This window comes from Sus scrofa, chromosome 7 (genome assembly GCF_054392235.1).
Source record: "Sus scrofa isolate SSC_HxYL_T2T_F1_AM1 chromosome 7, Sscrofa_HxYL_maternal_Yorkshire_Landrace_v2.0, whole genome shotgun sequence".
NCBI lineage: Eukaryota > Metazoa > Chordata > Mammalia > Artiodactyla > Suidae > Sus > Sus scrofa.
The window spans coordinates 67893214-67906900 of record NC_139389.1 but is presented as its reverse complement, the minus strand read 5'-3'; the positions used below and the strand labels follow the sequence as shown (position 1 = coordinate 67906900).

Here is a 13687-nt window from a genome sequence, read left to right as displayed (position 1 = left end):
CCTGCTGCTGCCCAGCTGGGCTGAGGGCCCTGACCGTAGGAAGGGGGGATTTGTCACACCTTCATGGAGCTTTGGGGCTCAAATTTCAGGTATGGTCCATTCCAGGGGGAGAGCCAAATGCTCTCTTAGAGAGCTTTCTCTTCAACTCCTCATGGCTCGGTCTGTCTCTAGAAGAAGGCTAGGGTTCTGGGGCCTGCTGTTTGTCCCGAGTACATTCCTACAACCCCCAAGGCTGATCCCCGTCCCTGAGCTGGGCTCAGGCTCACCATGCCATCCCCTCTCCCTCCTAGAGGGGGTGCCCCCTGAGGGGTGTAAACAGGATTGGAGAAGGAAGGAAGGGCTCAGAAGGTTCTAAAACATGGTGCTGTGGTAGTAAGGAAGGGGGCAGGGATAAAGGTGGGGACCAGAAGCAGGATCCGAAATTCCCAGGAGAAGGCTACCAGGAGAGGGTCTCCCTACCCAGAGGAGAAAGGAGGAAGAGTCAACAAAAGGGTGGGGCAGCCCAGGCGGCATTAGGATGTGAGACTGGCTTCCCGTGATGGGACAGACCCTGGAAAGGAGGGCACAGTGGTGAGGATGGTGCCAGGCCAGTGCCTGCCTGGTGGCTGGGAGGGAGGGAGGGAGAGGGCTCAGTCTAAGTCAAGACCCGAAGCGGTCTCTTCCTCATGGAGAAGAAGGATTTTCATAGGAAGGGTTAACCCATACACCAGGAGAGAATTCAACTTTGGGCCATTTTTAGGAACCTATCCTCAAGGACCACTTGGATATGTATATATGCAGAGAAGATGCCCACGCCTATTTGTAATATAAAAATTTGACAAGCCCAATATCTATCAATAACCTTTGATAAATCTATTTGGTAAGGTACCATTCAGCTGTTGCAAAGAATGAGGTGGACTGGCGTGGTTGAACCTCCAAGATATAGGGTCCCATAAAAATAACCAAGAATGCAAGTTGCAAAATAATACATATATGTGTGTATGTTCCTTTAAACTAGGTATAAGTTTGTGTGTGTGTGCATGTGTGTGTAAATACACAAAAAAAATGAATATGGCAGATACAGCAAATGTTCATAGTGGTCACACTTGGGAGAAATGACTTTGGAGAAATGAAAGGGGATTTTTCACTTATTCGAAATACATATTTTAAATGTATTATCTACATATCTATCTTCCTATCTATCTATCTATCTATCTATCTATCTAACTATCTATCTAACGTAAGCAAAAGGAAAACGGTATGGCTGTATCAAAGCTGCTGGGAGCAGCTATGGTGGCATCACTAAACTATGTGAAATGGACTCTATCCCCAACACATTCCACAGCCTCTCTTGAAGCTAGATGCAGTTCTGAGACTAAGCATTAGCCAATGCGATGGAAAAAGAAGTGTTGAGCATAACTTTCAAGGAGGTGTTTTTTAAAAGAAAAACGTTTTCTTTAGCCTTCCCTCCTTCATTGGTTGAAATGCATTTATAATGGCTGGATCTCAAGCAGCCATCTTGGGCTATGAGGTGGAGGTCATGACTTAGATAGGCTAGAGCAGTAAGTTAGCTGCAAAGACAGAGTCTGAGCAAAGACCAGATCTTAGAGCTGGAGGAGATCTCAGAGAACCCTGCACCACCCATATTCACTATCACATCCCAGAGGAAACTGAGAACCAGAGAGGCCACAAATGCCAGGGGCAGTGATGGAGCTAAGAGAAACTTTGTCAGAGATCCTCTACCCCAGCCCCACCCACATGCACCCGCAGAGTACGTGGTTCTTTCCCCAGAAACCTCTCTTCCCAGAACTTTGATGCTGTTCCATTCTGTGGCTGGAGGACACCCTCTGGGGCCCAGTCCTCGGGCTGGGTGAAGGCCCCCAGAGTTGGTTAAGTGGCAGGCCTGGGCCCCACCTCTCAGCACTCTGATGAGCACACCGCAGAACCTGTGCCCACTGGTGGGTGTGTGTGTCAGAATCTCTTTACTTGGCTTCTTTCTCTCTCTCTGCCTCTCTGCCTCTCTGTCGTCCTGTCTGCCTGTCTGTGCTGGTCCATCAGTTCCTCTTTCATCCCTATTATCATCTCTCTCTAGCCTACCCTCTCTCTGTCTGCCTCAGTTGGCCCATCTGCTCTCTTTCTGTCCCTCCTTCTAACTCTGTCTCTGCCTCATTCTTTCTTGGTCGAGATCTGCCTCTCTGCTCTCCCTCTATTTCCCTTTTTGTCTCTCTCTCCTGCTCTCTTGTGTCTCTGTCTCCCTCTCTCTGAGCCTAACTGTGAAGCTTCTCTCTCTTCATAAAGTTTTAGGCAGTACCTTTTCTTGAGACAGGTTGTGTGCTGACTTGGTGCTGCCCTGGCCAGCTCCTGCTCCGTCTCTGCCCCACTCACCTGCTTTGTTGGCCTCTGCTGCTGTAGGAGGACTGGCACTGGTCTCAGAACCCCCGGAGTCTGCAGGACCCCCCAGGCAGGCTGGACGCCCTTGCAGGGGTTTGAATTTGAAGTCGGGGGAGCAGCTGGGCAACTGGGCGCAGAGGGCAAAGGAAGGTCAGCGCTGCTGATGCCGCCAGAGAGGCTAGCGCCCTCTCCCTCCTGCGACCCCAGGGACTTTGTCCCTTCTGAGCCAAGGCTGGTGGTGGGGGCTGTCAGGGCAAGCCCAGGGATCACGGGTGCAGCCCCAGCATCTGCTTGGCTGAAGGCCAGAGCCGGAGGGCTTCAGGGATGGCCCAAGACTCTCCTGTCACTGTTCTATGCTGGAGCCTGAAGCGAAAGGTCAGGAGGGAAGGGTATGCCACCTGATGGGGCCGGAGGCATGGAGACTGGATCAGTTATCACGCAGAAGGGAGAGTTTCAAGGTAGCCAGGCCCCAGTTCTAACAATCACAATCAATGGAGTCAAGAAACTAGGCTTCTTCCAATTTTTGCCTTTACCACGTACTAGCTGAGTGACCACAAACAAGGCGCTTTCCAGCTCTGGGCCTCAGTTTTTCCATCTGTGCAATGGTGAGACTGGCTGCTGTGTTTCACATTGCCAGTCTGAGTCTGTGATTCCATCACTCAATGAGCCTCTGGATTTGAAGGGTGTGGGGTATTAGATGGCCTTAGGTGGTTCTATCTATGGGAGGGGAAGATGCTGGAGAGGGGCTGGGGCCTGAAGTCCCAGTGTGAAGCAGCAATGATCCCACAATCACACTGGCCTGGAAGTCAGGAGGTCTGAGATCCAGGTCCATCCTGTCACTCGCCTACTGATCTCTCTGTGCCTCTCCTTCCCCATGTGTAGAAGCCTAACCGTCCCAGCCCCAGGCCTTGGGAGGATGCGGTGAACCTTCAGATGGAGGACTCAGCTCTGAGCAGAGGTGGGGGCTATGGGAGGGGGAGTCGGAGGTGGGCCTTTGGAGATGGAGGTCTGAGGGCCCACAGGAGCCACGGGGACTGTCAGCAGGGGAGGCTGAAAGGCGCTATTGTGGGAAGCAGGAAGGGAGCTCTCGGGGGTAGGCTAATTACAGTCCCAGGCTCTTCCAGACAAAGCCAGTGGCCTCTGAATGGTCATTCTTCTGGGGAAGAAAGATGGCTTGAGAGTCCCATTAAGGCTTTTCACGCTGGGACTGCGGAAGGCAGCCTGGACACCAGCACTGTCACCTCCTCTCCTCACCCCACACCCTGCCCCTTCTTGGCTTCTTCTATGAGAGCCAGGCCTCTGCCTGGAATTTAAAACTTTTGAAAACCACATGAAGCTGAATGGAGGAGGCAGCTGGGTGTGGAGCGAATCCTGGGAAGGCAGTCGGGATCTGGTCCTGCTCTGCTCTCCTGGGCTCAGTTTCTCCATCTGTAAAATGGGAGTACTGTCCAGTCCTGACCTGCTAAAATTCACTGAAGTGTCCAGACTTTTTCCACAGAACTGAGGCCAGGTGCAGAGAAGCCTGAGTATGAGGAACACTGCCTTCTACAATGCCACTTACCCATGTTGCCAGTCTCCCTCCTGGGCACCAGCCTGCCCACTGAGACACCAGGACATGTCTCTGAGTCCAAGTGCAGGTTTAAAGCCCAAAATGGTCCTCACTTCTCACAGATGGACTCCAGATGAACTGGCCAAACAAACAAACAAAAAAACCTTATTCATTGATGTACAAGCAATAGCTGGGTTGGGTTTGTCCATTAGTTGACCCCTTCCTTCCTCCCTCCCTCCTTTCCTTCCTTCTTTCTTTCTTCCTTCCCTTCCTTTCATTCTAGAAGGCTGTAATGGCCCCCCAGGCACATGTCCCTTGCCCATCCCTGTCCTGGGCACACAGATGTGATTTCTGAAGGAATGTTCAGTCGAGTGTGGACAAGCCATCATGTGAGATGGGAGAGGAATGTGCAGAGTGGCAGAGGACAAAGTCATCAACCTGGTTCCAGAGGAGGCGGCTTTTAGCCAGACTCTGAGCAGGTGAGTTGGGTGACAGCAGGTGGGGCTGGGCAGTTTGGGTAGAATGAACAGCACCAGCAAAGATAGGGAGGGGATGACAGGAGACAGGGCAGGGCCAGCCTGGGGCAAACGAAAGCCTTCCCCAGGACATCATGCTGAGTGAAATAAGCCAGTCACCAAAGGACAAATACCATGTGATTCCAATTATATGAGGTGCCTAGAGTAGTCATATTCATAGAGACACAAAGTAGAATTGTGGTTGCCAGGGGCAAAGGGAGGGGAAATCGGGAGATGTTGTGTAATGGTGTAGAGTTTCAGTTTTTACAAGATGAAAAGAGTTCTGGAGCTTGGTTGCACAACAGTGTAAATATACTTAACGCTACTGAACTTGCACACTCAAAAATGGTTACGACCATCAGTTGCATATTTTACCACAATTTAAAAAACAGTCACCCCCACCCCCAGACACACACACACAAAATGAGCTTTGCCCAGAGACTGAGTAGGGGAGAGGGGGGCACTAAAAATGGGAGGGTTGGGTATCAGATGCAGAGGGCCTCTAAGCTTGCCGTCACTGACATAGTCACCTCAGGTCCTTTGCAGAAAGTTGGAGGGAGGGAAAAAAGGTCAGAGTGGGGAAGGGAAGCACTGAGGAAGGGGCTCAAAATAATAAAGAATGGTAGTAAGCATGAGGCCACTCTGCAGGGGCACGGGGCTGGGTGCATTGCACAGAGGTTTGCCCTAGAGCCGAAGAGACTGATGCCCTTCTTGTAACATCGCTGAGGGTCACTTCAAACATGCCAGAGAAGAGAGCCACTTCTACTGAATCACTGGCTCTCCAAGACCTTAGACCAGTGGAAGCAAACCATGGCTTCCGTGCCCAGGCTGGTTGGCCATGCCCAGCTGTGGAGGAAAAGTTTTCCAGGAAGCCTCTGCCAGCCACCTTCTTTCCCAAATGGCCAGACTGTGGCCTTCCCCAAAATGACTCACAGAGTCTTAGACAGCCAGAGTTTATCCAGAAGACTGATCCACCTGACTTCCATCCATCATCAGATGGGGCCACTGATGCCCAGAGATGGAAAGGGATCTGCCCAAGCTCACCTGCATATCAGGTAACTAGAACTTTGGTCTTCTAAACCCCCTCTCCCTCTCGCTCAATTTCTCCTTAAGGGACCTGAAGAAGCTGAATTTTAATCATTGCAGGGAAGCCTACCATGTATATCGGAAGCCCTTAGCTGGGCTCGCCAATGTCATCTTCAGACCACTTTTATTTATTTATTTATTTATTGTTTTTTTGTCTTTTTGTCTTTTTAGGGCCACACCTGAGGCATATGGGGGTTCCCAGGCTAGGGGTCTAATTGGAGCTAGAGCTGCTGGCCTACGCCACAGCCACAACAATGCCGGATCCTTAACCCACTGAGCGAGGCCAGGGATTGAACCTGTAACCTCGTGGTTCCTAGTCGGATTCGTTTTCACTGTGCCATGATGGGAACTCCAATCTTTTCCTTTTTGAAAATGATGCCTTCCAGTCAAGGTGACATCAAATGCACTCTTTTGAATGAAATCTATGCTGTCCATAAATCAGAACTATACCTCTATAGTTTTAAAGTACAGAAGTCCTTAATAGTATGAATTTAAATCTTTGAGCCAATCCCAAGACACATTTAGTAGGGGAAAACTGTAGATAGAGTTATGATTTCTAGGTTCAGATCTCAGCTCTGCTGCTTACTAGCTATGTTATCTGAGATTCTTTCAGCCTCAGATTCTTCATCTGTAAGATGAAGGTAATTATATCTATCTCACAGAGCCATGAAAAGTGCCTGCTATCCAGTAGCTTCTCAATGAAGAGCATCATAAATGATAACGATGATACCAGCTAATGATGAGAAAGATGGTGGTGGTGGTGGTGGTGGTGGTGGTGGTGGTAGAGATGACTCTTACTGAGGAGTGTTCAGAATCCCCCTCTCACTGGTTATCAGCAACACCCAGGAGCCAGAAGGATGGGTTCATGTTTGACAATTCTTTGGCGTGACAACTCTAGGCTCTCTCTTTTTTTTTGTTTTGTTCTGTTTTGTTTTGTTTTTTAGGGCTGAACCTTCGGCATATGGAAGTTCCCAGGCTAGGGGTCAAATTGGAGCTGCACCTGCTGGCCTACACCACAGCCACAGCAACACGGGATCCAAGCTGTATCTGCAACCTACACCACAGCTCGTGGCAATGCTGGATCCTTAATCCACAGAGCAAGGCCAGGGATCAAACCCACATCCTCATGGATTCTATTTGGGTTCATTACTGCTGAGCCACAACGGGAACTCCTCTAGGCTCTCTATAAAGTGAAGCTTTAGAGAGTGAGACTTTCTATAAAGTGTCCCATATTCTGGGTTTTGAGTCATCAGGTAACAAGCTGGTTCTAGAAGCAGATGCTAAGGGCATGCTCCCAGGGAACAGTACCCCCACACTCACATGTAACCATGAACTCTAGCAAATGAACAGGCATGTGGAGACAGGCTCTCCTGGAAATGGGAAGTCCTGATGATCCCATACCCATGTGCTCCCCACGCTGGTACCCCTCATCCCTGACCCTGCTCTAGTTTTTCCATAGAAATTATCATTGGAGTTCCCGTCGTGGCGCAGTGGTTAACAAATCCGACTAGGAACCATGAGGTTGCGGGTTCGATCCCTGCCCTTGCTCAGTGGGTTAACGATCCGGCGTTGCCGTGAGCTGTGGTGTAGGTTGCAGACGCGGCTCGGATCCCGCGTTGCGGTGGCTCTGGCATAGGCTGGCAGCTACAGCTCCGATTAGACCCCTAGCCTGGGAACCTCCATATGCCACGGGAGCTGCCCAAGAAATGGCAAAAAGTCAAAAAAAAAAAAAAAAAAGAAAGGAATTATCATCATCTTGCAGATACCATCATTTACTTATTTTCTGTATTTAGTGCTTATTTTTACTTGTTCCTACCTCTCTCCCACACTAGAAGATAAACTTCAGGAGGGCAGGAGTCTTTGGTTCATTGTTATATTCTGGATGCCTAAAATAGTGCCTGTCACACAGTAGACACTCAATAAATATTTGTTTAATGAACAAATGCTAATAGGGAGGAATCTATTGCTGCCTTCATTCCCTGGGACAGGCCTGGCTTCCTGCCCTGTTACCTGGGTTCTCCTCAGAGAAAGGTGGGGTATGGCCCTCAGTGCCTAGTGTGTAGACTTTCGGACTGGGCCCGGGCAGAGACTGTGGGTAGGAGGGGGCAGTGTGCAGCTCTGGGGGTTAGTCCCTGACATGGCCATGGCCTTCGGGGGGCCTAAACTATGGGTCCCTACATCCCTGCTGAGCCAGAGGCTGAAGACCGAGGAGAAAACACTGGACCTGGAGTTTGAGGTCTTGAGTGTGGGTTTAATGAGGAGGGCAGAAACGCCCTGCGGCTGTCAGCTGAGAACCCCCTCTAGGCCGGCTCTGGGGCTGGGGTGCGGTTGCAGGTGAATGATGGGGACCCCCTCCCTGCCTGCTCTGCTGTCACTGATGTCATGAGCAGCAAGACCCTGGCCAGAGCCTCACCCTCACCAGGAGCAAGTTTGTCTTTACTCTGCCTAAAGGTATAAAGTTAAGGGTGGTGCTGGGGGAGAGACAGGGCCCCTGCAAATCCTGGTGACCCCTATCAGGGATTCCAGAGAGCCTCGGGGTGGATGAGAAGGGGCAGGGGCAGAGTTCTAGACCGAATCCCAAAGCTCTGCCTGTGTAACTTGGGCTATGTTGACCTTCTGTGAGCCCCTGCCTCCTTCAGTGTGACGTGGGGATGCTGACGCCTGTCACACAGGGTTGGGTAAGAAGGAAATAAAAGGACAGGTGAAGAATGGCTTTGTGACTTTGTGAGCCCTGAGCACACCGCAGGTTTGGGGCTAGTCCCCCTGGGCATCCTAGAGTAGCCTAGAGCCACTGGACTGTGGGGATCTGGGGTAGACAGAGAGAAGGAGACCTGGGTCCTACCTTCGAAAAGATTCCAGCCAACAGGTACAAAGGCAGGAATTCCAGAGAACAGTTAACTGGAGCAGAATGTCCATGCCTAGACTGCGAGGCCATCCAAACAATCTTCCTGGAGGAAGGCATGTGAGGGAATGGGGAAGCTGAGTTCCAGCCCTTCATGTGGTCAGAGATCAGGGTCAAGGTGAACTCTTCCCGGGAGGGCAGCGGGTGACTAGGACCATCTCACAGGCTAAGAGCCCTCCGCTCCCCACATGAGGGAGCCATGGGTGGGATCTGAGAGAGAGTCATCCACAGGGAAATCTGAGTCAACCCTGGCTTCCACTCAACTGCCAGGCAGCCCGGGTTTCTCAAGGTGCCTGCCTGTCCGCCTCATCCCCCGGCGGAGGCATAGAGAGACCGCAGGGACTGCCTCGGAGCCCAAGGCTGCACACCCAGGGTTCTGCAAGAATGACGGACAGCACGTCGCGCGGCTGCGCGTGGAGACGCTGAGGCTGGGCGGGGCCTCAGGAGGGGCCGCTGTGCGCGTCCTGGGGGACGCCATCTTCCCATCTACCCGCGCCCTGACCAACCCCCATGGACCTATTGCAGCAGCCTGGTTCTGCTCCGGGCCAGACCCCACGGCCCGCCACGGCGGGGCCCCGGCCTTCAGGGTGGCCTTCCACGTGCACGGGGCCCTGCAGCCTCCTGCCTTCAACTGGCCTCTGGGTGCCAGCCAGCCAGAACCAAAGTCACTGCGCCCAGAGCCCCAGCTGCCCGGCCTGCAGGTGGGTGTTTCCTGGGCCCGTCGGGTTCCAGCGTCACTGCTCCCCCAGTTAGGCGCCCCCAGTGCCTCAGATCAGCCTAGCTGTCTCCCAGCCCTTCAGTGAGCAGAGCTCCTGAATTCCCTAAGGTCGCCTCCTTCGGTTGTGAGAACAAGCATTCTGAGGGTGGAGCAGGGAGTCCCAGTGTGAGGGAGAACAGAAAAATGGAATAAAGGCTCCACAGAGCAAGAAATCCTTACTCGGTGGAGTTTCTTTGCCCACTGGGTGAGTGTCCCCTGAGACCTTTCAGTCCTCAAATTCGCTGTCACACATTCTCACCAGGTTTCGAGGGAGGCCTGGAGCGATCGGGGGACGGAAGTCTTTCTGCACCCACCCTCAAGCCCATCCAGCTCCCACCACAGCCGGGAGGGCTTCAGCCCTGAGCCAGGACCCTGGCAGCCTCAGTCCCAGGTGAGAGGGTCTAGTCCAAGCTGAGGAGGGTTCCTGGTTGTGGTCTTGTTCTGCAACCAGGTAGCGTACTTGTGGGCCTCACAGCCAGTATAGGTAGAAGCTAGTAGTGTGAACAGCCCATTTCATAGGTGGAGAAACTGAGGCTTGTTCCCAAGGATGCTTGATTCCATTTAAGGCCCACAACATTGCCTGGGAACCTTAATGCACAATAGAGCTTTGAATCCAAAGCTAAGAAAAACCCTGGGGAGTTCCTGTCCTGGCACAGCAAAAACGAAGCTGACTAGGAACCATGAGGTTGTGGGTTCGATCCCTGGCCTCGCTCAGTGGGTTAAGAATCTGGCGTTGCCATGGGATGTGGTGTAGGTCACAGATGCGGCTTGGATCTGATGTTGCTGTGGCTGTGGTGTAAGCTGGCAGCTATAGCTCCGTTTGGACCCCTAACCTGGGAACCTCCATTTGCCGTGAGTATGGCCCTAAAGAAAAAAGAAAAAGAAAAAAAGAAAAATCCTGGGTTCAAGGTGCCACCTGGCTTGAAAACAGTTTGATACAACATAGGATTCATATGGTCCCATAAGCTAGAAGGAAGGCTCTGGTGAAGGAGTGTGCAGGTCTAATTTTGAAGCCTAGGATAGGGTGTTCAGAAGAGAGGTCGTTTGAGATGAATCATTCGTTCATTCACTCATTTATTCATTAATCTGCCAAACATTTGTTAAGGGACTCTATCAGACCCCATGCTAGGTGGGTAAGATTTAGGAATGGCAATTCTGGGCTTTGAGGAGCGTATTCCAAGGAGGAGGGACCAGAATAAGCTGGCTGAGGAGAAGGAATGGGTTTGGCTGGCAACAGAATGAACTGAGGTCGAAACCGAAAGGTAACAACCAAAGGTGCCTGAGTCTCCTGCAGTGCCTGCATCCCACAGTGCATTGGTCTGGGCTGAAGTGGAGCCCAGAGTGATGAGAGCACCAATAATGGATGGGAGAAAGTGGAAGGAATCAGGGAACAGTAACAAAAGAGCTGGGTGGATATTCAGTTCAGGAGGCTGTGGGGGACCAGCAGAGGGATGTGTGCCGGAGAAAGACAATCTGACCTGTGGTTTAGGCAGAGTGATGTGGAAGAATGTGCCATGAGAACTGGATAAATGGACCAGGGACCAGGGACCACCTTATCTTGCCCAGGTCTCAGTCTGTTACATAGACTACTTTGGCCTCTGTTTATTCATTCATCAGTCAGTCAGTCAACAAATACTTTTGACCACCTACTGTATGCCCAGCTCTGTGTGGCTGCTGAGGATACAATGGTGAGCTTTGTCAGTGAGATGGATGATACCTGGTTCTTACAGGACATTCTGTCCCCTTAGGCTGCAAGCCTCCTGATTTCATGGTCTGGCTCCTCTGTTCTACAGTTCATTACAGGACTAGATATGCAAAAAGCTCAGTGCTCAGGAAGAAGTGGTCCCCTGCTGTCTAGGTCCCAGCATGTCCCTGCCACCTGAGCCCTGGGCCACGTGGACAGTTCTTTGCAGGCTGCAGCTCTGAATGCCTGTGAGGGAGGGTGGGATGGCTGCAGGGAAGGGGGACCGTGAGATGGCTGAGCCATTCACTGCAGCTCTAATTTCTGTTATTTAATGCCATCATCTCCCTGCCATTCTCCCTCTTAAAGTGTCAGATGTCTGCCTCTACCAAGACAAGAAAATGGCTTTCAAGGGAGAGGAAAATCGCTTTCCTCACTGAGGGGTGGCGGTGGCAGGGGTGGGGGTGGGGGGGTTAGCCATCACAACCCTGACAACAGGGCCAGGAAGCCAGTAGGGGAACAGACAATGGAGAGGGGTCCTTCAGAAAATAGAGGGGCTGTTTCTTTCAGCTCAGGCAGACTCATCCAGCAGTTCAGTCTGAGGAAAGAGGGCACTTTTCTGGTGTCTTTGGAGGTACCAAGGCACAGCTGGAAGGACAACGGCATGACCAGGCTCTCAGAGAGCAATGGGGCCTCCTCTGGACCTGTGGCCAGCTCCCTGGGGAAGTGGATGTGGCCTAGAACCACAGGGACTCTTGCAGATAGGGAAAATGAAGACCTTAACCCAGTTCTCTGATTTTCAACTGAAGAGGAGAAAAAAGCAATTTGGGGGGTGGCGGGAGTGAGAAGAAAAGGCAGTGAGCAGGAGGCATGGAGAAGAGAGGGGGGAATTGCATCCTTGAGTGCAGATTCAGCAATATTCAGTTCCAAGGCCAGGGATGGACTTCTGGGCTCCAGGTGCTAATGGATAGACGCAAGACCACCTCCTCCGGGAAGCCTTCCCTGAATTGATTTTTGTCCCTTCCAAACTAGCCTCAGGGCTGTCTGCATCAGGGATTTCAACCATTGAATCTACCCAATTTAGAACTTCAGTGTTAACTCAAGTTGTTCTCCAATTTGTGTGTCCGTTTTTAAAGCCAGAACTGCTGATGGTCATGGATTGAGGAATGGGGTGAGGATACAGCAGGGGGCAGAGGGCAGGGGCATTAGCTATACAATGATCAAGGATGAGTAGGGAACAGGAGGCAAGGCTCAGTGTAAGCGTCAGTGACTGACTCTGAATCACTTTGCTTCTCAGCCATGACCCACAGGTTACATAGTCCTAAATAGCCATGCCAGCGTAGGTCACAGCATTCCAGAAATCCTGGAGACTCTGCTGGGACAGTCAATTCCCTGAGCTAACATATTCACTTCTCCAGTCCCCAAGTTTCTTCCCCTGTGTGTGTGGGGAGGTGAGGGGGGGGGAGTGGGGGTTGGTGGTAGTGAGGGCTTATCCCCCATGAGTATTTCCAGCATGTAGGTCACAGCGTCTACGATAGAGCTCACTCCCTCAGGCCCTGACCCACGAGTTGGGGGACCAGGATGCACAAGCAGTGGCTGCAGAGGGAAATTTACCGTGCAAAGGAGGGAGCCAGCTCCAGGTTTCCTGCCAGCTGCACAGGCAGCTTCCTTTCCCGGCAGAGCTCTACCAGATTCATCCTGTCCCTTGATGCTGCCTCCTTCGCCTCTTGGCAGGTTTGAGACCATGTGGCTGCACCACCCCAGCACCCTCAAGGCCCCTTTCCCCAGGGCAAGTGGGAGTTCATCCAACCAGATCGAGGATGGCCATGCAGGGTAGGTCCCCCAGGATGAGGGAAGCAGCAAGGGGCAGGCCAAATCTGCCTGCTGAGGCCTTGGGGGTACACCCCTTAACTTTTTTAAGGGCACACAAGGCCTTCTGGGGAATTGAGGGGCAAGGGGAGGCCACATCGGTCTTGGGCCTGGAGCTGCAAAGGCCCTCAGGGGCTACAATCCCTCCTGTACCTCACCCACCTCTCTAAGAGATCTTGAAGGTATAAGGACAACCTCCCCCCCCCCGCACAGAGCTGTTTAAGAGGGAAACTGTAGACTGGAAATTCCCAGTGATGAAATTTCTGGAAATATGAACTTAAAAATTCCTTTCCTGTAGCTCAGCAAGCCATCCTGGGGGCTCCTTCACACTAGACCCAGAGCTTCCTCCCACACGGGAGCAGGGGTGGGAGTGGGAAAAGGGGAGAGGGAGGGGGAGATGGGCTCCCTTCTTGGCATTTACCTTTGCAAACAATTGCAGTTTTGTTTCAAGGAAATGATTCTGTTCCCAAGGAGCCTTTTAAATGATGCTTTCAAGGGTCTTTTTTTTTTTTTCCATTTAAAACATTTTTTTTTTTTTTTTTTTGCCCTGGAGGGGAGAAAAAGAGAAGAAAAAGCTAATAAAGCAATCACCAAATGCTGAGCACCTGGCTCTATGCCTGTGGATTCTGATTGTGGCTTTGGCACCAACAGGCTGGGGGGCTTTCATTAAGGAGAAGTGGAGGGGAACGAGCAGTCAGAGGCTTGCTCAGCGTCCCCGCTGCCAGCCCGTCCATTCCCAAACTAGGTCTCCGCAGCAGTCTCTCTTTGTTCCCTCCCTCCGCCCCTCCCCCACCCCTTTCCCTTTCTTCCTCCCTCCTCCACCCACCTCTGAGTCTCTCCGCCCTTGGAGTGCTGGTTCTGGCTGGAGCTCCAGACCCACACTCTTGAAGCCCCAGGCATCCTTCTGCCTTTGGGCCAGCACACGCCAGGCCCTCATTCTCTTCCCCTTTCGGCCCTG

General features: G+C 51.9%; 3 protein-coding genes across 14 annotated transcripts in view; 2 read left to right on the top strand and 1 right to left on the bottom strand.

Moving 5' to 3' along the window:
- STRA6 (signaling receptor and transporter of retinol STRA6) overlaps window positions 1-2593 on the bottom strand; it is a 32336-nt gene extending 29743 nt beyond the window's left edge. For all 4 annotated transcript variants that reach the window (XM_084968778.1, XM_084968775.1, XM_084968784.1 and 1 more), the window contains exon 1: window positions 2365-2593. The gene's annotated coding sequence lies outside the window, so the exon portion shown is untranslated. The remainder of the gene's footprint in view (window positions 1-2364) is intronic.
- The window catches only part of ARID3B (AT-rich interaction domain 3B), a 491508-nt gene that overhangs the window by 83259 nt on the left and 394562 nt on the right, over window positions 1-13687 (top strand). The gene's annotated exons all lie outside the window — the stretch shown is intronic.
- The window catches only part of CCDC33 (coiled-coil domain containing 33), a 118816-nt gene continuing 113388 nt past the window's right edge, over window positions 8260-13687 (top strand). For all 8 annotated transcript variants that reach the window (XM_084968739.1, XM_084968736.1, XM_084968735.1 and 5 more), the window contains exons 1-2: window positions 8260-9123; window positions 9442-9570. In XM_084968739.1, the coding sequence (XP_084824865.1) occupies window positions 8611-9123; window positions 9442-9570 (642 nt within the window). In that variant the 5' untranslated portion in view covers window positions 8260-8610. The remainder of the gene's footprint in view (window positions 9124-9441; window positions 9571-13687) is intronic.